This window comes from Cetorhinus maximus, chromosome 25 (assembly GCF_964194155.1).
Source record: "Cetorhinus maximus chromosome 25, sCetMax3.hap1.1, whole genome shotgun sequence".
Taxonomy (NCBI): Eukaryota; Metazoa; Chordata; class Chondrichthyes; order Lamniformes; family Cetorhinidae; genus Cetorhinus; species Cetorhinus maximus.
In genome coordinates, this window is record NC_135903.1 from 34781200 (window position 1) to 34805702 (window position 24503).

At 45.9% G+C, this 24503-nt stretch overlaps 1 protein-coding gene across 4 annotated transcripts in view; it reads right to left on the bottom strand.

The window, feature by feature from the left end:
• Positions 1-24503, bottom strand: part of LOC144668048 (supervillin-like) — a 141280-nt gene that overhangs the window by 37729 nt on the left and 79048 nt on the right. For all 4 annotated transcript variants that reach the window (XM_078529795.1, XM_078529791.1, XM_078529793.1 and 1 more), the window contains 6 exons: positions 23948-24084; positions 22967-23114; positions 21252-21397; positions 15154-15329; positions 13137-13275; positions 1653-1929 (listed from right to left, as the gene is read on the bottom strand). In XM_078529795.1, coding sequence (XP_078385921.1) covers positions 1653-1929; positions 13137-13275; positions 15154-15329; positions 21252-21397; positions 22967-23114; positions 23948-24084 — 1023 coding nt within the window. The remainder of the gene's footprint in view (positions 1-1652; positions 1930-13136; positions 13276-15153; positions 15330-21251; positions 21398-22966; positions 23115-23947; positions 24085-24503) is intronic.

Here is a 24503-nt window from a genome sequence, read left to right on the forward strand (position 1 = left end):
CTCATGTGCTGCTGAAACCCTCATCCAAGCCTTTGGGAAGAATGGTCCCCCCCTGTCGGGAGGGGAAGTTCAGGAGCGGGCGGGTGGAGGTGCGCCTCTGATCAGCGCCCCCAATCGGGGGTGTGCAGCCATTTTACGTGGATAGGCCAATTAAGGCCCGCCCAGCGTGACGTCTGCCAGGAAGCGCTCCCTGTGTGGGTGGGGGTGGGGGGGTGGAATTCCCTGAGCTGAGAGTGCACTCTTTAGCGCATGCACACGAAAGTGCGCACTCATCTCCCTGAGGCTAAGTGCTGCCTCAGGGAGATCAGCTCCGTGTTAAAAAATGTTAAAAACAGGAAAGAAAATTCCCTGACATCTCCCCTCATGTGACACTGTCACGTGTCCATCACTTTCCGTTTCACTTTTATTAAAAATTTGTAAACATACATGAAACCTCATCCTGCCCGTGGATGAGGTTTGATGCTTTTTCTGAAGCCCGCCAGGGCTCCCGGCCTGCCCGCTAACCCTAAGGTTGGACGGGCAGGTCCATTAACTACATTAATTACATGGTCAATGGCCTCAATAGGCCGTTGACAGGTTGGCGGGTGCACAGCTGATTCAGCTGCACCCCCGCTGACCTGAAAATGGAAATGACGCGGGGTGACTTCGGGAGTTCCGCCCGACATCATCCCGCGTCATTTTACACATCGGTGAGCAGGCCCCGCCCCCCCGCTCGCCGACCGGGAAATCCTGGCCTTTGTTACCTTTGGACCTGATTATTCTAGCATTTCCCTGATTGACTGAGCATCTCCCACCTTCCATAAGCTTTAACTAATCCAAAAGTCAGTTCCCCTTGTCTACCTCCACAAACCCTGTGCTCCTGGTTTGGGAGCTCCTGGATTTTAAAATTCCCATCCTTGTTTTCAAGTCATCCAATGACCTTGGCCCTCACTATCTCAGTAACCTTCCGTAGCCCCTACAAACCTCCCCGATCTCTGTGCTCCTCCAACTCCAGCCCCTCGTACATCCCTAATTTTCACCATATGGTGATTCCACCACTGCTGGTCATGCCTTCAGCTGCCCAGACCCTTAAATCTGGAATTGCTCCCTTGAAATCTCTACATCCCATCCTCTGAGATGCTTCTTAAAATTATTAAAGTCAAACACATTGTGGTGGATCTGGAGTCACAGAGGTCAGACTGGGCAAGGATGGCAGATTTCCTTCCCTGAGTGACATTATTGAACCAGTTACACAATCAATTGGTAGTTACATGGTCGCCATTACTGTTACTAGTTTTTTTAAATTCCAGATTTATTTAATTAATGGAATTTTAAAAACTCAGCCACCACGGAGGTGAATCCATATCTCTGTATCATTCGTCCAGGCCTCGGGATTACGAATCCAGTAACATAATCACGATGGTACCATTCCCATTCAGTTCCTCTTTGAACAAACTTTTGTTCACCTGCCCTAATATCGTCTGATGTGGCTCAGTTTCAAATTGTATTTAATAAAGCTCCTGTAAAGTGCCTTGGCTGCGATGGAGGTGCAAGTTGTTGTTATTGCTCACCAAACTGCAGCACGGTGTGTGGCCACCAGAGGGCACATTGCTACAACTTTAGCAATCAGTTGTGTTTGTCGTGCAATAGCCAGGACAAAGTCACTCCCTTACCCAGACTGCTGATGGTATACTTCCACTGAATAACGTAAGTGTCCCCCTCGTGGAACTGGCCGTAACTCTCTCTGGGGAGCTCGCTGTGATCGAACTCTTGAACGTGCCAGATTTCCACGCCAGTGGTCTTCAGTTCCGACATTCTCTCATCGTCCATTTGTAGAAATCCATAACCGCGTTGCACATTCACTCCGTCCAGGATTGTTCTGAGGGGCACCTCTGGGAGTGGAATTAGCATCTTAGCATCATATGGCTTCAGGTCATTCTGAGTCTCTAACTGAAAACAAAAGGTAAAGGACCTTAGATAAATGTTTACAATCCATTTTGGGGTTTAATTTACTCTGGCAGTGAAATAGTTAAAATTGGAACTGAAGTAGACTATTTAGCCTCTTAAGCCTAATCCAGCAAGTTCGCAAATATTACTATTGACATCTGGTGGTTTATTGCAGTTTCCCACATTACAACAGTGACAATACTTCAAAAATACTGCATTGGTTGTAAAGTGCTTTGGAACATCCTGGGCCATGAAAGGTGCTATAGAAATACAAGTCTTTTTTTTAAGTTTAGATGGTCCAACATTATACCATAGGAAACAATGGCCCTTACACACAGAGAGACAAGGAGAGTAAATGCTGTGGAGCCCCGATGAAGAGTTCCTTCTTGTTGTAATATGCCTTTAAGGGATACCAGCGTGACATCACTGGATGGGAAATGTGTCATGTGATCCAGTCTTAGTTTCACTTTTGCTTTGAGCGGGGCACACACACACAGCTCTGATGTCTTCAAGATTTATACCTATGTTATAACTGTTCTCAGGTGCCTAGTCTTAATAAATGAACCCATGATGTGTTTACCCAATCCCTTATGAGCGATTTGGTCATATATCATTATAATAAAATGACATGGTGATCAGTGGTGGTCAGGCACAGCTGACAGCAAGATTAAATACAGGCACGGCATGGGGAACTGTCTTAGATTGTGATACATGGCGTGAGACGACCCTCGACATTTTGGTAAGGCCACAACTAAACCACAGCATGGGAGAGTGCTGAGAATGCAGGGTGCTGACTGCAAAGAAAAACCTTGAAGACACAGCTACAGTGCTCGAGTAAATAGCTGGTAAGCAGACGGATCCCTCGTGGTGAGATTGCAGGCAATAGCCTGTCAGTTTCATGAGTGGGGCATCGTGTCGAGAGTATCAGCACCGGGCCAGCTCAGTTGGGAAAGGAGAGTGACCAGGATGTGGGCCGGATCAATAGTGAGCAAGAGAGAGTCAAACAAAAAAAAGTCATAAAAGTCGGGCCAAAGAAGGTTGCAATTATAACGGGCGGTTTCGGGAGTTGCTGAACAATAAATTGAACAAAAAGCAAAGACGTGGAGCGGCTGATAAAGAGCAGGAGTTTACCTGTGAGGGAGTGGAGCGGCTGTATAAAGAGCAGGAGTTTACCTGTGAGGGAGTGGAGCGGCTGTATAAAGAGCAGGAGTTTACCTGTGAGGGAGCAGAGTGACTGTATAAAGAGCAGGAGTTTACCTGTGAGGGAGCGGAGCGGCTGTATAAAGAGTAGAAGTTTACCTGTGAGGGAGTGGAGCGACTGTATAAAGAGCAGGAGTTTACCTGTGAGGGAGCGGAGCGACTGTATAAAGAGCAGGAGTTTACCTGTGAGGGAGCGGAGCGGCTGTATAAAGAGCAGGAATTTACCTGTGAGGGAGTGGAGCGACTGTATAAAGAGCATGAGTTTACCTGTGAGGGAGCGGACGACTGTATAAAGAGCAGGAGTTTATCTGTGAGGGAGCAGAGCGACTGTATAAAGAGCAGGAGTTTACCTGTGAGGGAGTGGAGCGACTGTATAAAGAGCATGAGTTTACCTGTGAGGGAGCGGACGACTGTATAAAGAGCAGGAGTTTACCTGTGAGGGAGTGGAGCGACTGTATAAAGAGCAGGAGTTTACCTGTGAGGGAGCGGAGCGACTGTATAAAGAGCAGGAGTTTACCTGTGAGGGAGCGGAGCGGCTGTATAAAGAGCAGGAGTTTACCTGTGAGGGAGTGGAGCTACTGTATAAAGGGCATGAGTTTACCTGTGAGGGAGCGGACGACTGTATAAAGAGCAGGAGTTTATCTGTGAGGGAGCAGAGCGACTGTATAAAGAGCAGGAGTTTACCTGTGAGGGAGTGGAGCGACTGTATAAAGAGCATGAGTTTACCTGTGAGGGAGCGGACGACTGTATAAAGAGCAGGAGTTTACCTGTGAGGGAGTGGAGCGACTGTATAAAGAGCAGGAGTTTACCTGTGAGGGAGCGGAGCGACTGTATAAAGAGCAGGAGTTTACCTGTGAGGGAGCGGAGCGGCTGTATAAAGAGCAGGAGTTTACCTGTGAGGGAGTGGAGCTACTGTATAAAGGGCATGAGTTTACCTGTGAGGGAGCGGACGACTGTATAAAGAGCAGGAGTTTATCTGTGAGGGAGCAGAGCGACTGTATAAAGAGCAGGAGTTTACCTGTGAGGGAGTGGAGCGACTGTATAAAGAGCAGGAGTTTACCTGTGAGGGAGCGGAGTGGCTGTATAAAGAGCAGGAGTTTACCTGTGAGGGAGTGGAGCGACTGTATAAAGAGCAGGAGTTTACCTGTGAGGGAGCAGAGCGACTGTATAAAGAGCAGGAGTTTACCTGTGAGGGAGTGGAGCGACTGTATAAAGAGCAGGAGTTTACCTGTGAGGGAGCGGAGTGGCTGTATAAAGAGCAGGAGTTTACCTGTGAGGGAGTGGAGCGACTGTATAAAGAGCAGGAGTTTACCTGTGAGGGAGCGGAGTGGCTGTATAAAGAGCAGGAGTTTACCTGTGAGGGAGTGGAGCGACTGTATAAAGAGCAGGAGTTTACCTGTGAGGGAGCAGAGCGACTGTATAAAGAGCAGGAGTTTACCTGTGAGGGAGGGGAGCGACTGTATAAAGAGCATGAGTTTACCTGTGAGGGAGCGGACGACTGTATAAAGAGCAGGAGTTTACCTGTGAGGGAGCGGAGTGGGAGCAAAGTGGGAGCGGAGCAGCTCTATAAAGAGCAGGAGTGGAGTGGCTGTATAAAGAGTGGGAGTTTACCTGTGAGGGAGCAGCGCGACTGTATAAAGAGCGGGAGTGGAGTTTACCTGTGAGGGAGCAGAGCGACTGTATAAAGAGCAGGAATTTACCTGTGAGGGAGGGGGGTGGCTGTATAAAGAGCAGAGTGGAGTTTACCTGTGAGGGAGCGGAGTGGCTGTATAAAGGGCAGAGTGGAGTTTACCTGTGAGGGAGGGGGGTGGCTGTATAAAGGGCAGAGTGGAGTTTACCTGTGAGGGAGCGGCGCGACTGTATAAAGAGCAGAGTGGAGTTTACCTGTGAGGGAGCAGAGCGACTGTATAAAGAGCAGGAATTTACCTGTGAGGGAGTGGAGTGGCTGTATAAAGAGCAGAGTGGAGTTTACCTGTGAGGGAGGGGGGTGGCTGTATAAAGAGTAGAGTGGAGTTTACCTGTGAGGGAGCGGAGTGGCTGTATAAAGGGCAGAGTGGAGTTTACCTGTGAGGGAGGGGGGTGGCTGTATAAAGGGCAGAGTGGAGTTTACCTGTGAGGGAGCGGCGTGACTGTATAAAGAGCAGAGTGGAGTTTACCTGTGAGGGAGCAGAGCGACTATATAATGAGCAGGAGTTTACCTGTGAGGGAGCGGAGCGACTGTATAACGAGCAGGAGTTTACCTGTGAGTGAGCGGAGCGACTGTATAAAGAGCAGGAGTTTACCTGTGAGGGAGCGGAGCGACTGTATAACGAGCAGGAGTTTACCTGTGAGGGAGCGGTGCGACTGTATAAAGAGCAGAGTGAAGTTTACCTGTGAGGGAGCGGAGTGGCTGTATAAAGAGCAGGAGTTTACCTGTGAGGGAGCGGAGCGACTGTATAAAGAGCAGGAGTTCACCTGTGAGGGAGTGGAGCGACTGTATAACGAGCAGGAGTTTACCTGTGAGGGAGCGGTGCGACTGTATAAAGAGCAGAGTGAAGTTTACCTGTGAGGGAGCGGAGTGGCTGTATAAAGAGCAGGAGTTTACCTGTGAGGGAGCGGAGCGACTGTATAAAAAGCAGACCGGAGTCTACCTGTGAGGGAGCTTGTTCTCACCTAAACACTCAGCAGCGCTGGAATTCGAAAGGAGTGATGTCAGAACAAGGGAGGGAGCTGAATGGTAGGTAGTGGGTAAGTTTATTTTTCCACTCCAAAGTGACATTACAGAAGGTAAGAGTCTCAGCATTTGTTTTTTTTTTAAGAAAAACTAAATAGTTTCTACTTGGCTTAAATTTAAGGAAATAGTCTTTTAATTAAAAACAAACTAAAAGTGTGGCAAGGGAGCTCAGTCCCGTGTGTTGTACAGCCTGCAGCATGTGGGAATCCTTAGACACTCCTTGCAGCCTGGATGACCACATGTGCTTGACTAGCTTCAGCAACGGGTTTCGGAGCTCGAGTGTCAGCTGGAGACACAATGGTACATCCATGAGGCTGAGGGTTATGTGGATAGCATGTTTTTAGATGTGGTCACTCCGCAGCTTAAGGACGTGCAGTTCAGGGAAGGAATGGGGGAACACCAGTCAGAAGAAGGGGGGCAGGCAGGTAGTCAGGAAAGTCCTAGAGTGCGTCTCACTCAAGAACCTTTTTTCTGTGTTGGAAAATGGTGAGGGTGAAGGTTCCTCTGGAAAGCGCAACCACAGCCAAGTTCACAGCACTGTGAGTGGCTCAGCTGCACAAGGGGAGAGGAGTAAGAACGCAAGAGCAATAGTGGTAGGAGACTCGATAGTGAGGGATGCAGACAGGCGCTTCTGCAGCTGTAGATGTGACTCCAGGATGGTATGTTGCCTCCCTGGTGCCAGGGTCAAGGATGTCACAGAGCGGCTGCAGGGCATTCTGAAGGGGGAGGGTAAACAGTCAGAGGTCGTGGTTCACATTGGTACCAGTGACATAGGTAGAAAGAGGAATGAGGTCATGCAACAAGGATTTAGGGAGCTAGGTAGCAGATTAAAAAGCAGGACCTCAAAGGTTGTAATCTCTGGATTACTCCCTGTGCCAAGTGCTAGTGAGTATAGGAATAGGAGGATAGAGAGGATGAATACGTGACTAAAGAGATGTTGCAGGAGGGAGGGTTTTAGTTTCCTGGATCACTGGGTCTGTTTCTGGTGAAGGTGGGGCCTGTACAAGTCGGACGGGTTGCACCTGAACCGGAACAGGACCAACATCCTTGCGGGAAGGTTTGCTGGTGCTGTTGAGGGGGGTTTAAACTAATTTGGCAAGGGGATGGGATAAAGAGTGGAGGTACAATAGGGGGTGATGCACAGCCAAATATAGAAGAGAAACTAAGTCAGCCTGGAAGGCAGAGCAGATATAGACCTGTTAAGGCACAAGGGAATAATGCAAGGCTAGATTGCATCTATTTTAACATAAGGAGTCTTACAAGTAAGGCAGATGAATTGAGGGCATTGATTAACACACGGGCATATGATATTGTTGCTATCACAGAGACATGGTTGAGGGAAGGGCAGGACTGGCAGCTCAATATTCCAGGCGTGACGGGAAGGGGGGGTGTAAAAGAGGAGGTGGCATTGCACTATTGATCAAGAAGTCAATTACTGCAGTAAGGAGGGATGGTTTCAAATGAGGCCAAATGGGTAGAACTGAAAAACAAAAAGGGGGCAATCACTTTGCTGGGAGTGTATTATAGGCTTCCAGTCAGGGGGAGATAGACAAGCATATACGTCGGCAAATCTCGGAGAAGTGTAAAAATAGTTGGGTAATAATAGTAGGGGATTTCAACCTCCCCAATATCAACTGGGATAGTCTTATTGTGAATGGCTTAGAGGGGGCGGAATTCTTAAAGCGCATCCAGGAGAGCTTTTTCAGCCAGCACATAGAAAGTCCTACAAGAGAAGGGGCGGTACTGGGCCTAATCTTAGGGAATGAAGCCGGGCAAGTGGTAAAAGCGTCAGTGGGGGAGCATTTCGGGGATAGTGACCATAACTCTGTAAGATTTAAGGTCGCTATGGAAAAGGACAAAGATGGACCGGAACGAAGGTCCTGAATTGGGGGAAGGCTGATTTCGATATGATAAGACAGGATCTGGCCAAAGTGGACTGGGAGCAGCTACTTGTAGGAAAGTCTACATCAGACCAGCGGGAGTCATTCAAAAAGGAAATAGTGAGAGTTCAGGGGCAACATGTTCCTGTAAAGATGAAGGGTAGGACCAACAAGTTCAGGGAACCCTGGATGTCAAGGGATATAGAGGATTGGATAAGGGAAAAAAAGGTTTATGGCAGATACAGAGGGCTGAAATCAACAGAAACCTTAGAGGAGTGTAGAAAGTGTAAGGGGGGTACTTTAAAAAGTAATTAGGGAAGCCAAGAGCAGGCACAAAAAAAGATAAAGGACAAAACCAAGGCATTTTATAAATATATTAAGGGCAAGAGGATTACCAGGGAAAGAGTAGGCCCATTAGGGACCAAAGTGGCAGTCTGTGCATGGAGCTGGAGGATGTAGGTGAGGTTTTAAATGATTACTTTTCATCTGTATTCACTATGTAGAAGGACAATGTAGGAGTAGAAATCAGGGAGGGGGACTGTGATATACTTGAACAAATTAGCATTGTAAGGGAGGAGGTATTAGCGGTATTAGCCGGCTTAAAAGTGGATAAATCCCCAGGTCTAGATGATATGTATTCCAGGCTGCTATGTGAGGCAAGGGAGGAAACTGCAGGGGCCCTGACACTAATTTTCAAATCCTCTCTGGCCACAGGAGAGGGGCCAGAGGACTGGAGGACAGCAAATGTGGTACCATTATTCAAGAAGGGTAGTAGGGATAAACCAGGTAATAACAGGCCAGCGAGTCTAACATCAGTGGTAGGGAAACTATTGGAAAAAATTCTGAGGGACTGGACTGATCTCCACTTGGAGAGGCGGGGATTAATCGGATCCAAAATTGGCTTCGTGGCAGGAGGCAGAGGGTGATGGTCAAAGGTTGTTTTGGCGATTGGAATCTGTGACAAGTGGTGTAGCGCGGGGATCGGTGCTGGGACCCTTGCTGTTTGTAGCATACATTGATGATTTAGATGTGAATGTAGGAATGTAAGTTTGCAGGTGACATGAAAATTGGTGGTGCGGTAAATAGTGAGGAGGAAAGCCTTAGACCACAGGACGATGTAGATGGACTGGTAAGATGCAGTGGCAAATGGAATTTAATCCTGAGAAATGTGAGGTGATGCATTTTGGGAGGACTAACACGACAAGGGAATGCACAATGAATGGTAGGACTCTAGGAAGTACAGAGGATCTGAGGGACCTTGACATGTCCCTGAAGGAAGCAGCACAGGTAGATAAGGTGGTTAAGAAGGCATATGGGATTCTTGCCTTTATTAGCCGAGACATAGAATATTAGAGCAGGGAGGTTATGTTGGAGCTGTATAAAACACTAGTTAGGCCACATCTGGAGTACTGTGTGCAGTTCTGGTCGCCACACTATAGGAAGGATGTGATTGCACTGCAGAGCGTGCAAAGGAGATTCACCAGGATGTTGCCTAGGCTGGAGCGTTTCAGCTTTGAAGAGAGACTGGCTAGGCTAGGGTTGTTTTCCTTGGAGCAGAGAAGGCTGAGGCGGGACCTGATAGAGGTATACAAAATTATGAGGGGCATAGATAGGAAGAAACTTTTCCCCTTAGTGGAGGTGTCAATAACCAGGGAGTATAGATTTAAACTAAGGGGCAGGAGGCTTAGAGGGGATTGAAGGAAATTTTTTTTTCACCCAGAGGGTGGTTGGAATCTGGAACAGGGTGCCTGAGGGGGTGGTAGAGGCAGGAACCCTCACAACATTTAAGACGTATTTAGATGGGCACTTGGAAATGCCATAGCTTACAGGGCTACAGGCCAAGTGCTGGAAAATGGGATTAGAATAGATAGCTGCTTGATGGTTGGCACAGACACAATGGGCTGAAGGGCCTGTTTCTGTGCTGTTCTATGACTATGATGGCATTACTCCGTGGTGAATTCCCGTCACAACTTGTCTTTGTGGGTGGAGCTAGTATGGATTACTAAAGGGGAAATTATGTTTAACTAGCTAGCTGGAGTTTTTTTGAAGAGGTAACAGAGGTTTATGTGGTGTACATGGACTTTCAAAAGGCATTCGATACAGTGCCACACAACAGAATTGTTAGAAAAGTTATAACTCATGGAATAAAAGGGACAGTAGCAATGTGGATACAAAATTGGCTGAGTAATAGGAAACAGAGGGTAATGGTCAATGGATATTTTTCACTCTAGAGGAAGGTTTGTAGTGGGGTTCCCCAGGGGTCAGTATTGGGACCCTTGCTTTTCCTGATATATATTAATGATCTTGATATTGTTGTGCGGGGAACAATTTCACAGTTTGCAGATGATACGAAGCTTGAGAGTGTTGTAAACTGTGAGGGGGGCAGTGTAGAACTTCAAAAGGACATTGACATGTTGGTGGAGTGGGCAGATAGGTGGCAGATGAAGTTCAATGCGGAGAAGTGTGAGGTGATGCATTTTGATACGAAGAACATGGAGAGACAATGTAAAATAAGGGGTACAATTCTTAAGAGGGTGCAGGAGCAGAAGGACCTGGGTGCATATGTGCATAGATCATTGAAGGTGGCAGGACAGGTGGAGAGAGCAGTTAATAAAGCATACGGTATCTTGGACTTTATTAATAGGGGCACAGAGTACAAGAGCAGGGAAATTATGCTGATCCTATATAAGATACTAGTTAGGCCTCAGCTGGAGTATTGTGTGCAGTTCTGGGCACCATACTATAGAAAGGATGTGAACTCATTGGAGAGTGCTGAAGAGATTTACAAGAATGGCTCCAGGGATGAGAAACTTCAGCTTTCAAGATAGATTGGAGAGGTTGGGAGCGCTCTCTTTGGAGAGGAGAAGGCTAAGAAGAGATTTGATAGAGGTGTTCAAAATCATTAGGGGGCCAGATAGAGTAGGTAGGGAGAAACTGTTCCCGCTCATAAAAGGATCGAGAGCGAGAGGGCACAGATTTAAAGTAACTTGCAAAAGAAGCAAATGTGATGTGAGAAAAAAACTTTTTCACACAGCAAGTGTTTCGGGTCTGGAATGCACTTCCCTGAAGTGTGATGAAGGCAGGTTCAATCAAGGCATTCAAGAGGGTGTTGGATGATTATTTGAATAGAAACAATGTGCAAGGGTATGGGGAAAAGGCAGGAGAATGGCAGTAAGTCATAATGCTTATTCAGAGAGCTGGTGCAAGTACAATGGGCCGAATGGCCTCCTTCTGCAACATAACATTCTGTGATTCTGTGAGTTTAGGAAAAGCTTTCTTCTAATCGATTACCCTGGTCTTTGTCATGTAATGTCCTTCTCAATTATTTTAAACCATGTTACATTACGGTTACTATTGCCTAGTTGTTCCCCTTCTTTTACTACTGTAACAGCTCTGGTTCATTCCACATTACTAGACCCAACAGCAAATCCTTCTCCCATCATTATTCTATTCTTTTCCTCTAATTTCCCTAATTAGTTTTCATTTTTCTTTTTCCCCCTTCCCTTCCACTGTAGATTACGCATTTGTGTGATTGACCCTTTATTACCTCTATCCATATGAATTCAATTTCTATCTTATTACTGTAATACATCTCTCTATTGCCATCCTTTGTCTCTGATAAGTACAGAAGTTCTTACCTCTCCTTTTCCCTTTCTAAATATATTATACAGTTCAAAGGTTAATTCCCAGTCCAGATTATTTTCTGTGGCCATGTCTCTGTAATCCCGACTACACCTGGTTCCTTACAGTCTATTACTGTCTCTAGTTCCCCTGTTTTATAAGAGACACTATGTATATTGTTGTAACTGATTTAACTCATTTTTAACAACTATTCCTCTGACTTTACTTCTAACCATCTTTTTACACTCCTGTTCTACAGTCTATTTATTCCATGCCCATTTATATCCTTCCTTAGTTTAGTCTATTCTATGTTCTTCTTTCCTGTTTCATTTCTATTCAGGCTTGTTTATTTTCTTATAGAACCATCTCTCTGTCTTACTAATTTAAAGCCTTTGCCATTTTCTTACTTACCATTTCTGCTGAGGCACTGGTTCCATGAGGCGCTGTGGGCCATCATCAGCAGCCAGCCAGAATCCCAATCTGTAACCTCATGGCCCAGCATACCTCCCATTCTACCATTACTAACAAGTCAGGGGGTAGACTCTGGTTCAATGAAGAGTGCAGGAGGGCATACCAGGAGCAGCACCACCAGGCATACCTAAAAATGAGGTGTCAACCTGGTGAAGCTACAACACAGGACTATTTGTGTGCCAAACAGCGTAAGCAGCAAGCGATAGACAGAGCTAAGCGATCCCATAACCAATGGATCAGATCTAAACTCTGCAGTCCTGCCACATCCAGTCGTGAATGGTGGTGGACAGTTAAACAACTCACTGGAGGAGGAAGCTCCACAAATATCCCCATCCACAATGATGGAGGAGCCCAGCACATCAGTGCAAAAGATAAGGCTGAAGCATTTGCAATCATCTTCAGCCAGAAGTGACGAGTGGATGATCCATCTCGGCCTCCTCCAGAGGTCCCCAGCATCACAGATGCCAGTCTTCAGCCAATTTACTTCACTCCACATGTTATGAAGAAATGGCTGAAAGCACTGGATACTGCAAAGGCTATGGGTCCTGACAATATTCCGGCAATAGTACTGAGGACTTATGCTCCAGATCTAGTCGTGCCCCTCGCCAAGCTGTTCCAGTACAGCTACAACACTAGCATCTACCCGGCTATGTGGAAAATTTCCCAGGTATGTCCTATACACAAAAAGCAGGACAATCCAACCCGGCCAATTACTGACCCATCAGTCTACTCTCGATCATCAGTAAAGTGATGGAAGGGGTCATCGGCAGTGCTATCAAGTGGTACTTGCTCAGCAGTAACCTGCTCATTGATGCTCAGTTTGGGTTCCGCCAGGGCCACTCAGCTCCTGACCTCATTACAACCTTGATCCAAACATGGGCAAAAGAGCTGAATTCCAAAGGTGAGGTGAGAGTGGCTGCTCTTGACACTAAGGCAGCATTTAACTGAGTGTGGCATCAAGGAACCCGAGCAAAACCGGAGTCAATGGGAATCAGGGGGAAAACTCATCAGAACTGGCAGTCAGGGAGGCTGTCCCAGATTTCCACATTTGAACTATCTGAAGAAGAGCAGGGGAGGTATCCCCAGTGGCCAATATATATCCTTCAGTTAGCATCATTAAAAAGCAGATTACTTTGCTCTGTATCACATGCCTCTTGTGGAATCTTGCTGTGCACAAATCAGCTGCCGTGTTTGACACATTACGGCAGTGACTACACTTTCAAAGCACTTCATTGGCTGTAAAGCACTTTGGGACATCCTCAGGTTATGAAAGGTGCTATAGAAATCCAAGCCTTTCTTGCCTTTCTTTTTAACCCCCAGCATACCTTTAACTCGGCGGTGATCTCAATGTCCCTTTGTACCAGCTTCCTCGACTCTGCCCAGTCCAGAAACTTCTCCTTGAATAGAATTGTTTCATTATGCTCTGACAATCGACCAAAGATTACCCAATCAGGGCGGCCCTGTCTGTGGAAACGAAAGTGACATTTATTTGAGGAATTCCGTTAGAAAGAAAATTAAACTCAGTAAGTTTTAACAGTTGAATGACAGAGGTTTACAGAACAGCAAAAACCATTTGGCCATTCGTGTCGGTGTCGGTTGAGAGAGTCATTCTAGAGCCCGTCACACTGCCTTGCTCTCTTTTGCACACTCCTGTATCTTCCTTTGCTTCACATTTTCATTCCCTTTCCTCTGAAAAGTTTAAACAGTCTCTGTCTGAGCTACTCCCCATGGCAAAGCACTCCATGCTCCAACCACTTTTGTCGTGGCTATTTTTTCCCTGACCCCTCCCCTCAACCCCCTGGTGACAATTATAAATGGATGAACCTTTCTCATGAGGACATATGGGGCAAAATTTTTACCTTGGCGGGCAGGCACGTGCCCGACCCGCTCGAGCGTAAAATGATGCGCGTTAATGTCGGGCAAACATCCCGATGTCAACGCGCAGTCGCGCGATATTTCAGTTGGCGGGCGCGTGTGGGAATCGGCAGCACACCCGCCGACAATGAAAAGGCCTGTTAAGGCCATTAAAATCTCAATTAACTGACATTTTTTGCCGCCTGTCCAACCTGACGGTTGACTGGCAGGTGAAAAGGCCAAGCGGCCTTTGCACTTTTTAGGAAACCTCATCCACAGGCGGGAAGAGGTTTCCTAAAGCAAATAAAAATGCAAAATTTTAAAATTTAATTAATAACATGTCCCTGCTCATGTGACAGTGTCAAATTGCCTTCCTTCCTGGCCCCCCCCCCCCACCCCCACCCCCCCCGCCCCCCGCCCACCCCCTCCACCTCCACCTCCACCTCCTCCCCCTCCTCTCCCCCCCTCCTCTCCACTCCCCCTCCCCCCTTCCCCTCCCCACCCGACAAGGGCTAAATTCTGCCCATGGTTTCTCTATGTTCAACTTATCAAACTCCTTCTTAATTTAAAAAATCCTATTAATCTCCTGTGAGCCACCTCTGCCCAGTCTCTCAGGTGTCTTGTTGCAACTTTTATTTGATAGAATTACACAAAATCTACAGAAGACAAGTAAGGAATTCAGATCCAGTTGATCTATGTTGGTGTTTATATTCGACGTAAGCCTCCTCCCACTCTAATAATCCCTCCCTAATCTGGCCCCGTATCAATTAAAATGATCATTGAATTCATTTACAGTAAAACTTAACTGAAAAAGCTTGTGAGCGCCAAATTGTGAGAAAGAGAGAGAAAGAGAAACAGAGAATATAGACATAGAGGAAAAGAGCAGAGAAATCCACATTCTCAGAAACCTTGATAGCACCAGTATGGTTTCTTCAGCCCCCATGCCCGCCATCTCTTGCACCTTCTGCCAATTTAGTGACAAATCAGAAGCAGATTTGCACTGTGGTCTCGTGCCCACGAGCAATTGATTGAGACCATACAAACTAATTTCACCAGACAGACCAGGTGTTGTAGTGGGACACGAAATGGAAACGTCAATCCTAGACCCACTGACCATTAATGTCTGCTGGAAAATACTAACTCGGTGAGGATAGGATTAGTCTCAGTGTCGATGTGCGCCGCAGTCAGAAAGCTTTGCCAGAGCTTCATGTCCGGCCACAGAGATGAAGAATGGTCATTTGGGGTAAGACATGAGGGCAGCTGCTGCCTATGGATTCCAGGCAGAAGGGCCTGGGTTAGATTCAAACCCATATCGGGCAGGATAGGTCTGTCTGTCTACCCCACAGCAATCTCTAGTTCCTGTAAAAGAGTGTTTAAAAGTGGCTCAGTTCCCATGTTACTGATTCTGCCCCAGCACCAACACCCCTACTTCCAACTATACTGAATCTGACCAGGTACCATCGCCCAAACATACTGTTCTCAACTCACTGCCGGGAAATGTTCTTCTTGGCTCCGGGGTCCAGGGGGTTTACCACACAGTTACTATAATCATAAGGACCACTCAACAACTGTTTGCCCAGCTGGAGTGCCATCTTTCTCTCTGCCAGGGTCACCTCTTTGCCATGCCAGATGTACAACTCGCTGCCAAAATCTAGCACCAGCACCTGCAAACCAAGAGAAAACAATTAGCTCAATAAAGTCAACCAATGCGGCTCAATCATGTAGAAAACGTATATAGTTGTACAGAATTGGGCGGTTTTCATGCTGTGTGCTCTGTGGAAAGCAGGGGAGTGGACAATTAAAATGCCCTGAGTTACTTCCCTGGCCTGAAGGCATCGGGATCTCCCTGACCACAATTCTAACCCGCTCTTTCGAGCGGGCAACAAGGACACCCACTGAAAACTGGTGGCGTCTTCCTTTGTTGAGTCTGATGATGTTATCCAGACCAGACTGCAATTTTAACACAGACCTGAGCAGGGAAGCAGCTACTTCAGGGAATCCCAGGAGAGAAGATAATCCTCCCAGAAAAAGCCAAAAAAGGTGAGTATTTTTCTTTCATTTGTGGGTCCAAGAGTGTTGTAATATACTTTTAAAGGATTACATCACATGCTGTAATCCCTTAATGACACATTTCCTTTCTAGTGATATCATGTTGCAATCCCTTAAAGGCACATTACAACAAGGAGCAGGAGGACATAGTGCACAGTGCAACACTGAGGGTCAACTTTCAGATAAGACTTTAACCCATTTACCTATTCCAGTGAGCAGATAAATGAAGGCATGTACAGGGTTGTCTCAGTGTTCTGGCTAGCATTCCTCCTTCAACTAAAAACAGATTAACTAGTAATCCAACTCTTCAGCTGTTTGTGAGACCTTGCTCTGCACACATTTGCTTCCTTGTTTAACTACATCAATACAGTGATGGCATAATGTAATTCATTGCTTTTCAAAGTGCATTTGGATGCCCCAAGAAACTGCTCTTATGGCTTCAGTAGCCACAGTGAATGATTGACTACCCGCTGTGGAACTATATCACTCATGTCAGAAGTCTCAGGTTTGATCTGTAATCTGTTTGGAGTTAGCAATGCTTTACTATAATTGGCCCACAGCATTCCTGAACTGGAGGGTTGGAAAGAATTCCTGTTTCTAAGTGATCCTGATGGAACCTGAGTGTGTGTGGACATTAATTGAGGACAGGGTCTGGCATGGTTGTGATGTCCTTTGTTGTTGAATATCCTGCCTGTAATCAGTTGTTTAGGTTCACACAGAAAGGAATAAAGTCCTGCTGTCCACAGATTGTACCCCATGAGGGCAGCACCTCCTGAAGCAAGATCTTATCTGATTTAAAATACAAAAGCAAAATACTGCAGGTGGTGGAAATCTAAAATAAAAACAGAAAATGGTGGAAATACTCAGCAGGTCAGACAGCATCTGTGGAGAGAGAAACAGAGTTAATGTTTCAGGTTGGTGAAAGGTTTCTCTCTACTAATATGTTGTGACCAGCTATGACCATGGTCATATAAATACACTGACACTGATATTCAGCAGCAATGTGACAATATTCAATATTGCCTGTAGCGTGTCAGTTTTTTGTTTACCTGCTGGTAACAAGGGAGATCACTGACTGGCAGATCAAAAACTGTGGGGCACACTGCAAACAACTTGCCCAGCATTTGGAATGATAAATTGCGGGCAGCGTGCTCAAGATATTCCGATATGTTGTGCCAGCGGGTGAGCTTCCTCTCCACCAGCTGTACCAAGGGTTGGCCCCCACCCAATATTAATTTTGGTAGAAAAAAAGCAACATAACTTGGAAATGAAGGGCACCAATAAAGCTCGTCCGAACTGGTCTTGTATACCTTAGAATGGAACTCCAGTATTACTGGTGCCAGTATTAAAGATTTTTAATGGGATTTGAAAATTTTGAACTGTTTTTTTCCTTCTGAGAATTCTGTCAGTTTTTTAAATTCAGGAAAACTTCTTTCTTTTAAATGGGTTTTAATAAATAAAAACATTTGGGGAGAAATCCCACATTGCACTAATGGGTAAGGATTCTGGGTAACTCAGGTGTGGGTGAATGAGAAGGTCTCTGTGGTATAAAGGGTTAATTCTAACTGTGTGTTATGCTAATGAGGCACAGTCTACATCATCACAGGAAGTGAGCCTGCCATCTCTCTCACAGGAGAGATCTTGCTCTCTCTCGTGTTGATTTCATGGCAAGATGAAGCCACTGCAAGATGTTTTTCAGTACGGTTAGTGTTTTCCTTACCTCAGCAGACTCTGTAAATATTCTGTGTTAGCACAACAAGACCAATAATGTTATATGGTGGCAGCAAGTGAGAGAACAAGATTGGAAAAGTCTCTGCCATCACTGGAAAGTTTCAACCAGGTCGCTGGCCCTAATCAAGCAGAATCTTGACTGAGTTGGCACCAAAGATTTACAAGATAGCACATCACAGCAGGCCTCGCTGCGAAGCCTAACAGTGGGCAGGTCAGTACGCTATTATATGCAGTGGGTGGCTGTGCAGACGATATCCTAGTCACGCAAGGGATCAATGAAGAAAAAGCTATGTACCATAAAGTAATAAAAGCGCTCAATGTTTGCTTCAATCTGTGATAGAATACCATTGTTGAGCGGACTAAAGTTGAGAGGACCCAACGACAAGGGAAAAGTATTGATACATTTATCAATGATCTGTATAGACTTGCAGAGAACTGTGAATATGGCAGCTTAAAAGATTAACTAATCATGGGCGGAATTGTTGTCAGAGTTTTTAATGAAGCATTATCTGGTCACTTGCAGTCGAGAGATGATTTAACCTGAACAAAGGCAAGTCACCTGGGCAGACAAGCTGAGGTCAGGAAGCAAAATCCATCAGTGATTCAGGGTGAGAGGGTGAACCACATCCCAAAAATAACAGACACAGTGGAGCATGTCAAATTTAAAAGCAGCGAGGTAGTCATTAAAAATTAGGGGAGGCAGAAGAGCACCCATCAACCACCCGAGCTAATTGTAATCTGTTTGGTGAGGAAAGACATAGGCACAAAAATTATCCCACCAAAGAGTCTGAATGCTATTTTTGTAGGAAGAAAGGTCACTTCCAGGCTGCATGGCACAGCACGAGGACTGTACAGAATAACCAAAAAGAAACGCCTTTGGGAAATGGCAAGATCCATGAAGTAGAAGATGTCAATGATATTGAGATGTCTATCCTTGGAGAAATCCAGGAACCCAGCAGAAGCTACTGGAGTGCTTACACCATTTGGGAGATTTTGTTTCAGGCATCAGATCAGCATCAGAAATCTCCCAGAGGACAATGTCAAGTATCCTAGAAGGACTGGATGGAATCGTATGTCACATGGATGATGTCCTGAATCATGGATCCATTCAGACAGAACATGACACCTGAGTGCGAACTGTGCTGCAACACCTACAGGAGGCAGGACTTACACTCAACAACAAATGTGAATTCTTGCAGCCGATTCTCAAGTTCCTTGGGCATCCAGTGTCAGAGTTGATCTACAAGAGCAATTAAGGAGTTCCCAGCTCCTCGCACCATGACTAAGCTCCAGGGATTCATGGGTGTGGCGAATCAAGTTGGAAAGTCCCTGCCTGACCTAGCTGTTATCAATGAGCCACTCCATTAACTGTTACGACAGGACAACACATGGTGCTGGGAGGAAACACGACAGAGGTCTTTTGAGAAAATCAAAGATATGCTGATGTCACCTGATATTGTACCTCACTATGATCCAGAGCTACCCACTATCATTGCTGCAGATGCATCTTCGACAGGACTGGGAGCTGTACTCTTTCAGATACTGACGGATAGAAAGCATGGACCAATTCACTATGCACCCCGTTCACCGACAGAGACTGAACAGAGATATGCGGTGATAGAGAAAGAAGCATTAGCTGCTGCTACATGGGCTTGTGGTCTTCACTTCAAGATAGAGACAGATCACAAACCCTTAGTGCAACTCTAAAATTCTAAAGCGTTAACAAAAATTCCTCCATGAGTAAAACGGTTCAGACTCAGGATGTTGAGGTTTGATGCAAAGACAGATTACGTTCTGGGAAAACAGTAGTCCACAGCAGATGCTTTGTCCCATATCCCAGTGGCAAGACCTGAATAAGGTCATTTTGTTACCTTTGCATCAACCACAACCCTACCTGCACCAATTCGGCGACTGAATGAAATCAGAGATGCACAGAAATCTGATGAAGAACGTACTCAGGTCAGAGAGTACTGCATCAAAGGATGGTCAGAATACATGCCACACAATCCCATTGTCAGACAGTACTATGAACAGAGAGAACACCACAGTGTCATTGATGATTTACTCATCTGTGACAGGAGAGCAAGATCATAAGATGTTGCATCACATCCTGTGATGATGTATACTGTGTCTCATTAGCATATCTTAAGATTTAGAACTGTCCTGTGCCTCGTGGCATATGAGGGCAGACAAAGCACGTGCTTATGTTTGTTGCCATGGCTAGTTTCTCTTGGAACAGGTTTGCCAGCCTGTGGCCAGTGGCTATAGCTTGAGGGGCACCATTCTGCATCAAGCACGGCTGACCAGGAAACTGTCCCATTCTTACTGCCTGCCATAGGGTGTAGGAAGGATTTACAGACCGATAATCCACTTATTTAGCCACGATATGAACCTACCTTCCATGGCCATCAAGTCCTGGGGTGGGATTCGAACTGTAACTTCCGACTCAGAGGCAAAGACACTACCCACTGTGCCACAAGACCTTCATGTTAGCATATCACACAGTTAGAATTAACCCCTGATACTACATCTGCCCCCAAGTCTCTGATCCCCATCATACTACAGTTTATGGGTATCTAGCGCATGTGGGCAGCGTTTGCCAACACTCCCAGATTTTCCAGGAATCTCCCAAATGACAACGAGTGTTCCTGCTCACAACATGGGAGATCTTTGTGCTTTAATTTTCCCATCGCAGCACCACTCCATGTCCCCAGCTGCCACGCGGACAGCTGAGACAGGCTGATGTGTGGGAACAACTGGGGGTCTAATCAAGAGTCGAAGGATGGTGAGAGGTCAGATAGAGAGAGAGGTAACACCGAATGAACATCATGGGGACAAGGAGATAGGCGAGTGAGAATTGAGGGAGTTTGGAGTGGGGGTTGGAGAGAAGGGGACTAAAGAATGGAGATGGGGGGGACTGGGGATCGAGGGGGTGGGGATAAGGTTGGGGGTGGAGAGAGGGAGCCTGGAGAATGGGGAATGGGTGACTGTCATTTCCTATGGGAGTGGTGCAGTGAGAGAAACAGCCAGAAAAGGGGTGAATGAAACCTGGCAAGTGGATGAACAGCGACAGAGTTCTTAAGTGGGAAATGGGAAAGTAAGATTTTTGATCTGAAGGCTATTAGTTCACCATAAGTGACTATTCAGCTAAAGATAAGATAATTAAAAGCAAATGGATAAATATGTGGATAGAAGATATCTGGGGGAAATGAGGTTACAGCATTGGCGCAGGCACTGGGAACACATACAATAATTTCTATTATTCGTTGAAAACTCTTCTTTATTCAGTGTGAATCTGTGGAGTGAATTAGAAATATTGATGCTGGACTGAGTTGGGACAACCTGCCCAGTGAGAAATGCTGCCTTTGCGCAGTGTCTTGGTTTGATTTTAATGTGTGAAGACCAAGAAGAGATCAGCTCTGAATGAGGCTCCCAGTTCAGAGATGTTACCTCCATACACATGAGTCCAAACCAGAGCCAAGGAGACAACAAGCAAATCACGTTAACATGTACAGACATCACACCATTAAGTGGTTTGAAGATCATGTGATTAAACCGCCTGGAATACCTCCAAACGAAGGTGACAATGCTATAGGTGGGCTTCATTTTTGGAAATTCCATTTTATTTTGTGTAAGTTTCACACCAATCACATGTATTCCTGGATTTTTGAAATGCTGCCAAAAACTGCAACCAACTCATAGGCTCTGAAAAATAAGCGAGCCCAGTAATGTTGATGCGCTGCCACACATTTAGGGTCAGACACAAGGCCTCATGGATCAAAATTACAAATGCACTGAGCTCCTACCTCCTTCGAATTCAGCATGGAACAGCGAGGGATCTTCCCCCATGATTCAATGTCTGGGACCAGCTTGTCCTCAACCAGACGGTATATGTAGTTTGTTTCTGTGATTGCGGCTTCATACAGCTCATCTTCCTCGGGATCTCCTGCAGCTGCAGAGCCAACAGTGAAAAAAATCAGTAACATTAACAATGCAAAGGCTGTGATCAGCTAGGCTCTTCCAGGCTGTTAGAACCTGCTTTTGACAAGATCGCTCTCCCATTGAACTCAGGGCACCTCTTTGAAGCTGTATTGCCAGTAATCTGTGAACAGGATACTTGTTCTCTCAATGATAAGGAGTTTATGGTCATGTGTGTGAGGAGTATGAGAGAGCGGAAGAGAAAGGGAGTCAGGGTGGAGGGTAGCTCTCGCCTTTGTAATTAAGGTGAATGGAAATATTAATCCAGAGAGGTGTAAAATGGCTGCCAACTCGCTTTCACTCATTTTACAATATCACAGTCGAGGTCTACCCCAAAGAGTATGAGAATGGGTGAGAGAATGTGTCAGTGAAAGAGTGCGAGAATGAGTGAGATTGTGAGAGTAAATGAGTCTAAGTGTGAAAGTGTGAGGCAGTGTAAGAAAGTGGGAACAGCATAAAATAGAAGGAAAATAGAAGGAAAGAAAATCTATTGTCCTTAAAACAAGCTCTTGAATGAAAGTTTCAACTTCAACAATCTGCTGTAATTAAATAATCCATGGGCAGTCAATGAGATTTTAATCCTATTTTAAAAACTAAACCGCAATAATCTCCAACCACTTAACAATATACAGACATATAACAGACTGAGTAAATGTAAATAGGATTCTGGGCTGTGTCTAAAGGACAATTAATTTTGTTTCCACGTGACTTAAAAAAAGGCATGTTGAACATCGTAAAGTGGGAATTTTAGACACAAAGACAGATATCCGAAGACCTCCATACATTTCATCCCAACAAGTAATTCTGGAGACAGAAAGGAGAACCTCTTCTCTTGAAAAGTTAAAATCTACTCTGAGCATCTACAGCACCCTAAAACAATGAGCAAGCTCCAATGACACAATGACTCTGTGGAGGAAAGATCAAAACAAGTGATGGTGTTGGTGCTGATGATGAAATGAGTAATGCTTGTGTCAGTGGAAGTGATGTTTATTATGTCCATAGTGGTTGTATCAGTGGTCATGACAGTGTTGCTGGTAGTGTCAACACCATTCAATAATAATAACGTGACACACTTCAACTACCTATTATTTAGTCAACCACAATGTTTATGGCTAAAGTTTTCAAGTTGTCCTAAACACTTTAGATTATTTCTGTAATTCTGTGATCCAACAATAGGTGACACCATAGGAAAAGCACAGAGGCAGTAACACCAGGGAGTAGGGGCATACTTTCCTGGTATTGGATCTGAGAAAATTACACCAGCTAAGCACAGCACCTGGAGCAACATCAGCCGCATGTCTTTATGACCGGAATCAATGCTCCTTGTCCAATTCCTCTTTGTGCTTCACCTCAACTTGTCCCAAACTACAGTGAGATTAATCAACGCAGGAGTTTTCAACAGATTCACACAACAAGAAAAACTGTTGTCATTTGATGATCTCTCTCTTCACTGGTGTCCTTCCATTAATTCACACGGGTAAATTAGCTGCAACTGAGTGATCTGCAGGTCCAGTGTAATCGACCGCTCATTTGAGCTTTTTACCTTGGTATTGAACCTGGCCACACAGAAGATCCCAGAATTCCTTGGCCCTTTTGCCTTGACTGTTTATGCCCTCTTCAATAATGGTAACGTTTGGTGCGCGGCAGCCCAGTTCACGCTTTGCCTGGATAAAAGCAGCCAGCTCCGATGCCTAAAATAGTAAAGAGGTACAGTGATGATTACCTATTGGGAACCACTGGTTAATATGAGATCATTCAAATGAATTGGAGGCAGAACAGGCAACAACCTCTTTGATCCATGGCTTTGGTCAATCTAAGTTTTACACTAAGTGATACCTGTCACTACAGTGAGATCCAGAGACTCAGATGCATCAGTAACAAGAAACGGAGTAAAATGAATATCCGAGGCATCACTCTGGAATGCTGCCTGTGATTTCACTGTTGTTCAAAGAGCTGAGTGTCACCTGGGATGACAGAAAGGGCTTTGGGACATGACTGGTGTGGAGGGCATGAATGAAACAAAGGCTTAAGTCTTGCACATCGTGCGCTCTCCCTGCCACTGTCACACTTACTTGATGGAACTTAATGGCCGCCCCAGCGTTTGGTGCATTTAATCGAGAGGGAGGCTGGTGGGCAGGGACCCAACCGCCTACCCATGACTGCCCCGATTAAGTCGGTGGCAGGAAAGCCCATGGACAACCTTCCCATCCTGCCACCAATTGAGGCCCTTAATTGGGCAGTGAATGCCCACTTCTGGACCTCATCCCAACACTGCTTGTATTCACCCAGTGTTGGGCAGGCCTCTCACCATGTGGAAAGCCTGAAAAGCAAACCCCGTCAGGGTTGCTTGCATGCTCCCAGAAGGGGTTTCTCATTAAAAGGCACTTGATGTCTGATCGAGGGGCCTGGCATTGGGAAGGGGCGGTGTTTGGGAATTTGCGGGGGGGGGCGGCAGCTGAGTTATAAGAGAAGGCCTTCAACGATGAATTTTTCTAACTCAAGTGATCAGGTTTAATGGCCATACCTTGGAGCGCTCAATTACGTTTGCAAATTCTCCAGTCCAAAGAAAGCAGTGCTGTGCAGTGACCAACAGGAAACAGTCCCCACTGTTCAGTGAGCTCGCTCTTGGCTCCACCAGTCGTACCTGGACATGCCTGCGACCTGAGAAAGGGCAGAGTTATCTCGGGTTCTGCTCCTGATCCGCACACACAGAAACAAGTCATCAATTGTCAACACTTAACTGTGCCATAAACCAAACTGGACTGACTGCACATAAAGGCAGATACCATTGTTAATGAAGAAGTCCAAGCTAGTTTGCACATCAGCTTTACAGCTGTGGAAAAGCTTGTTGGATTCAGAACCTGCTGGATGTTGGGCCACTTCAGCTTGAGTGGCAGCCCAGGTGCTACAGGTGACATGGGCAGACCTGGGTAAGGGGAGGGTTGGCCAGATTTTTCCTGCACGTGAAGAAAAGAGTTGACGTTTCGAGTCCTCATGACCCTTCAACAGAACTTCTGTTGAAGGGTCATGAGGACTCGAAACGTCAACTCTTTTCTTCTCCGCCGATGCTGCCAGACCTG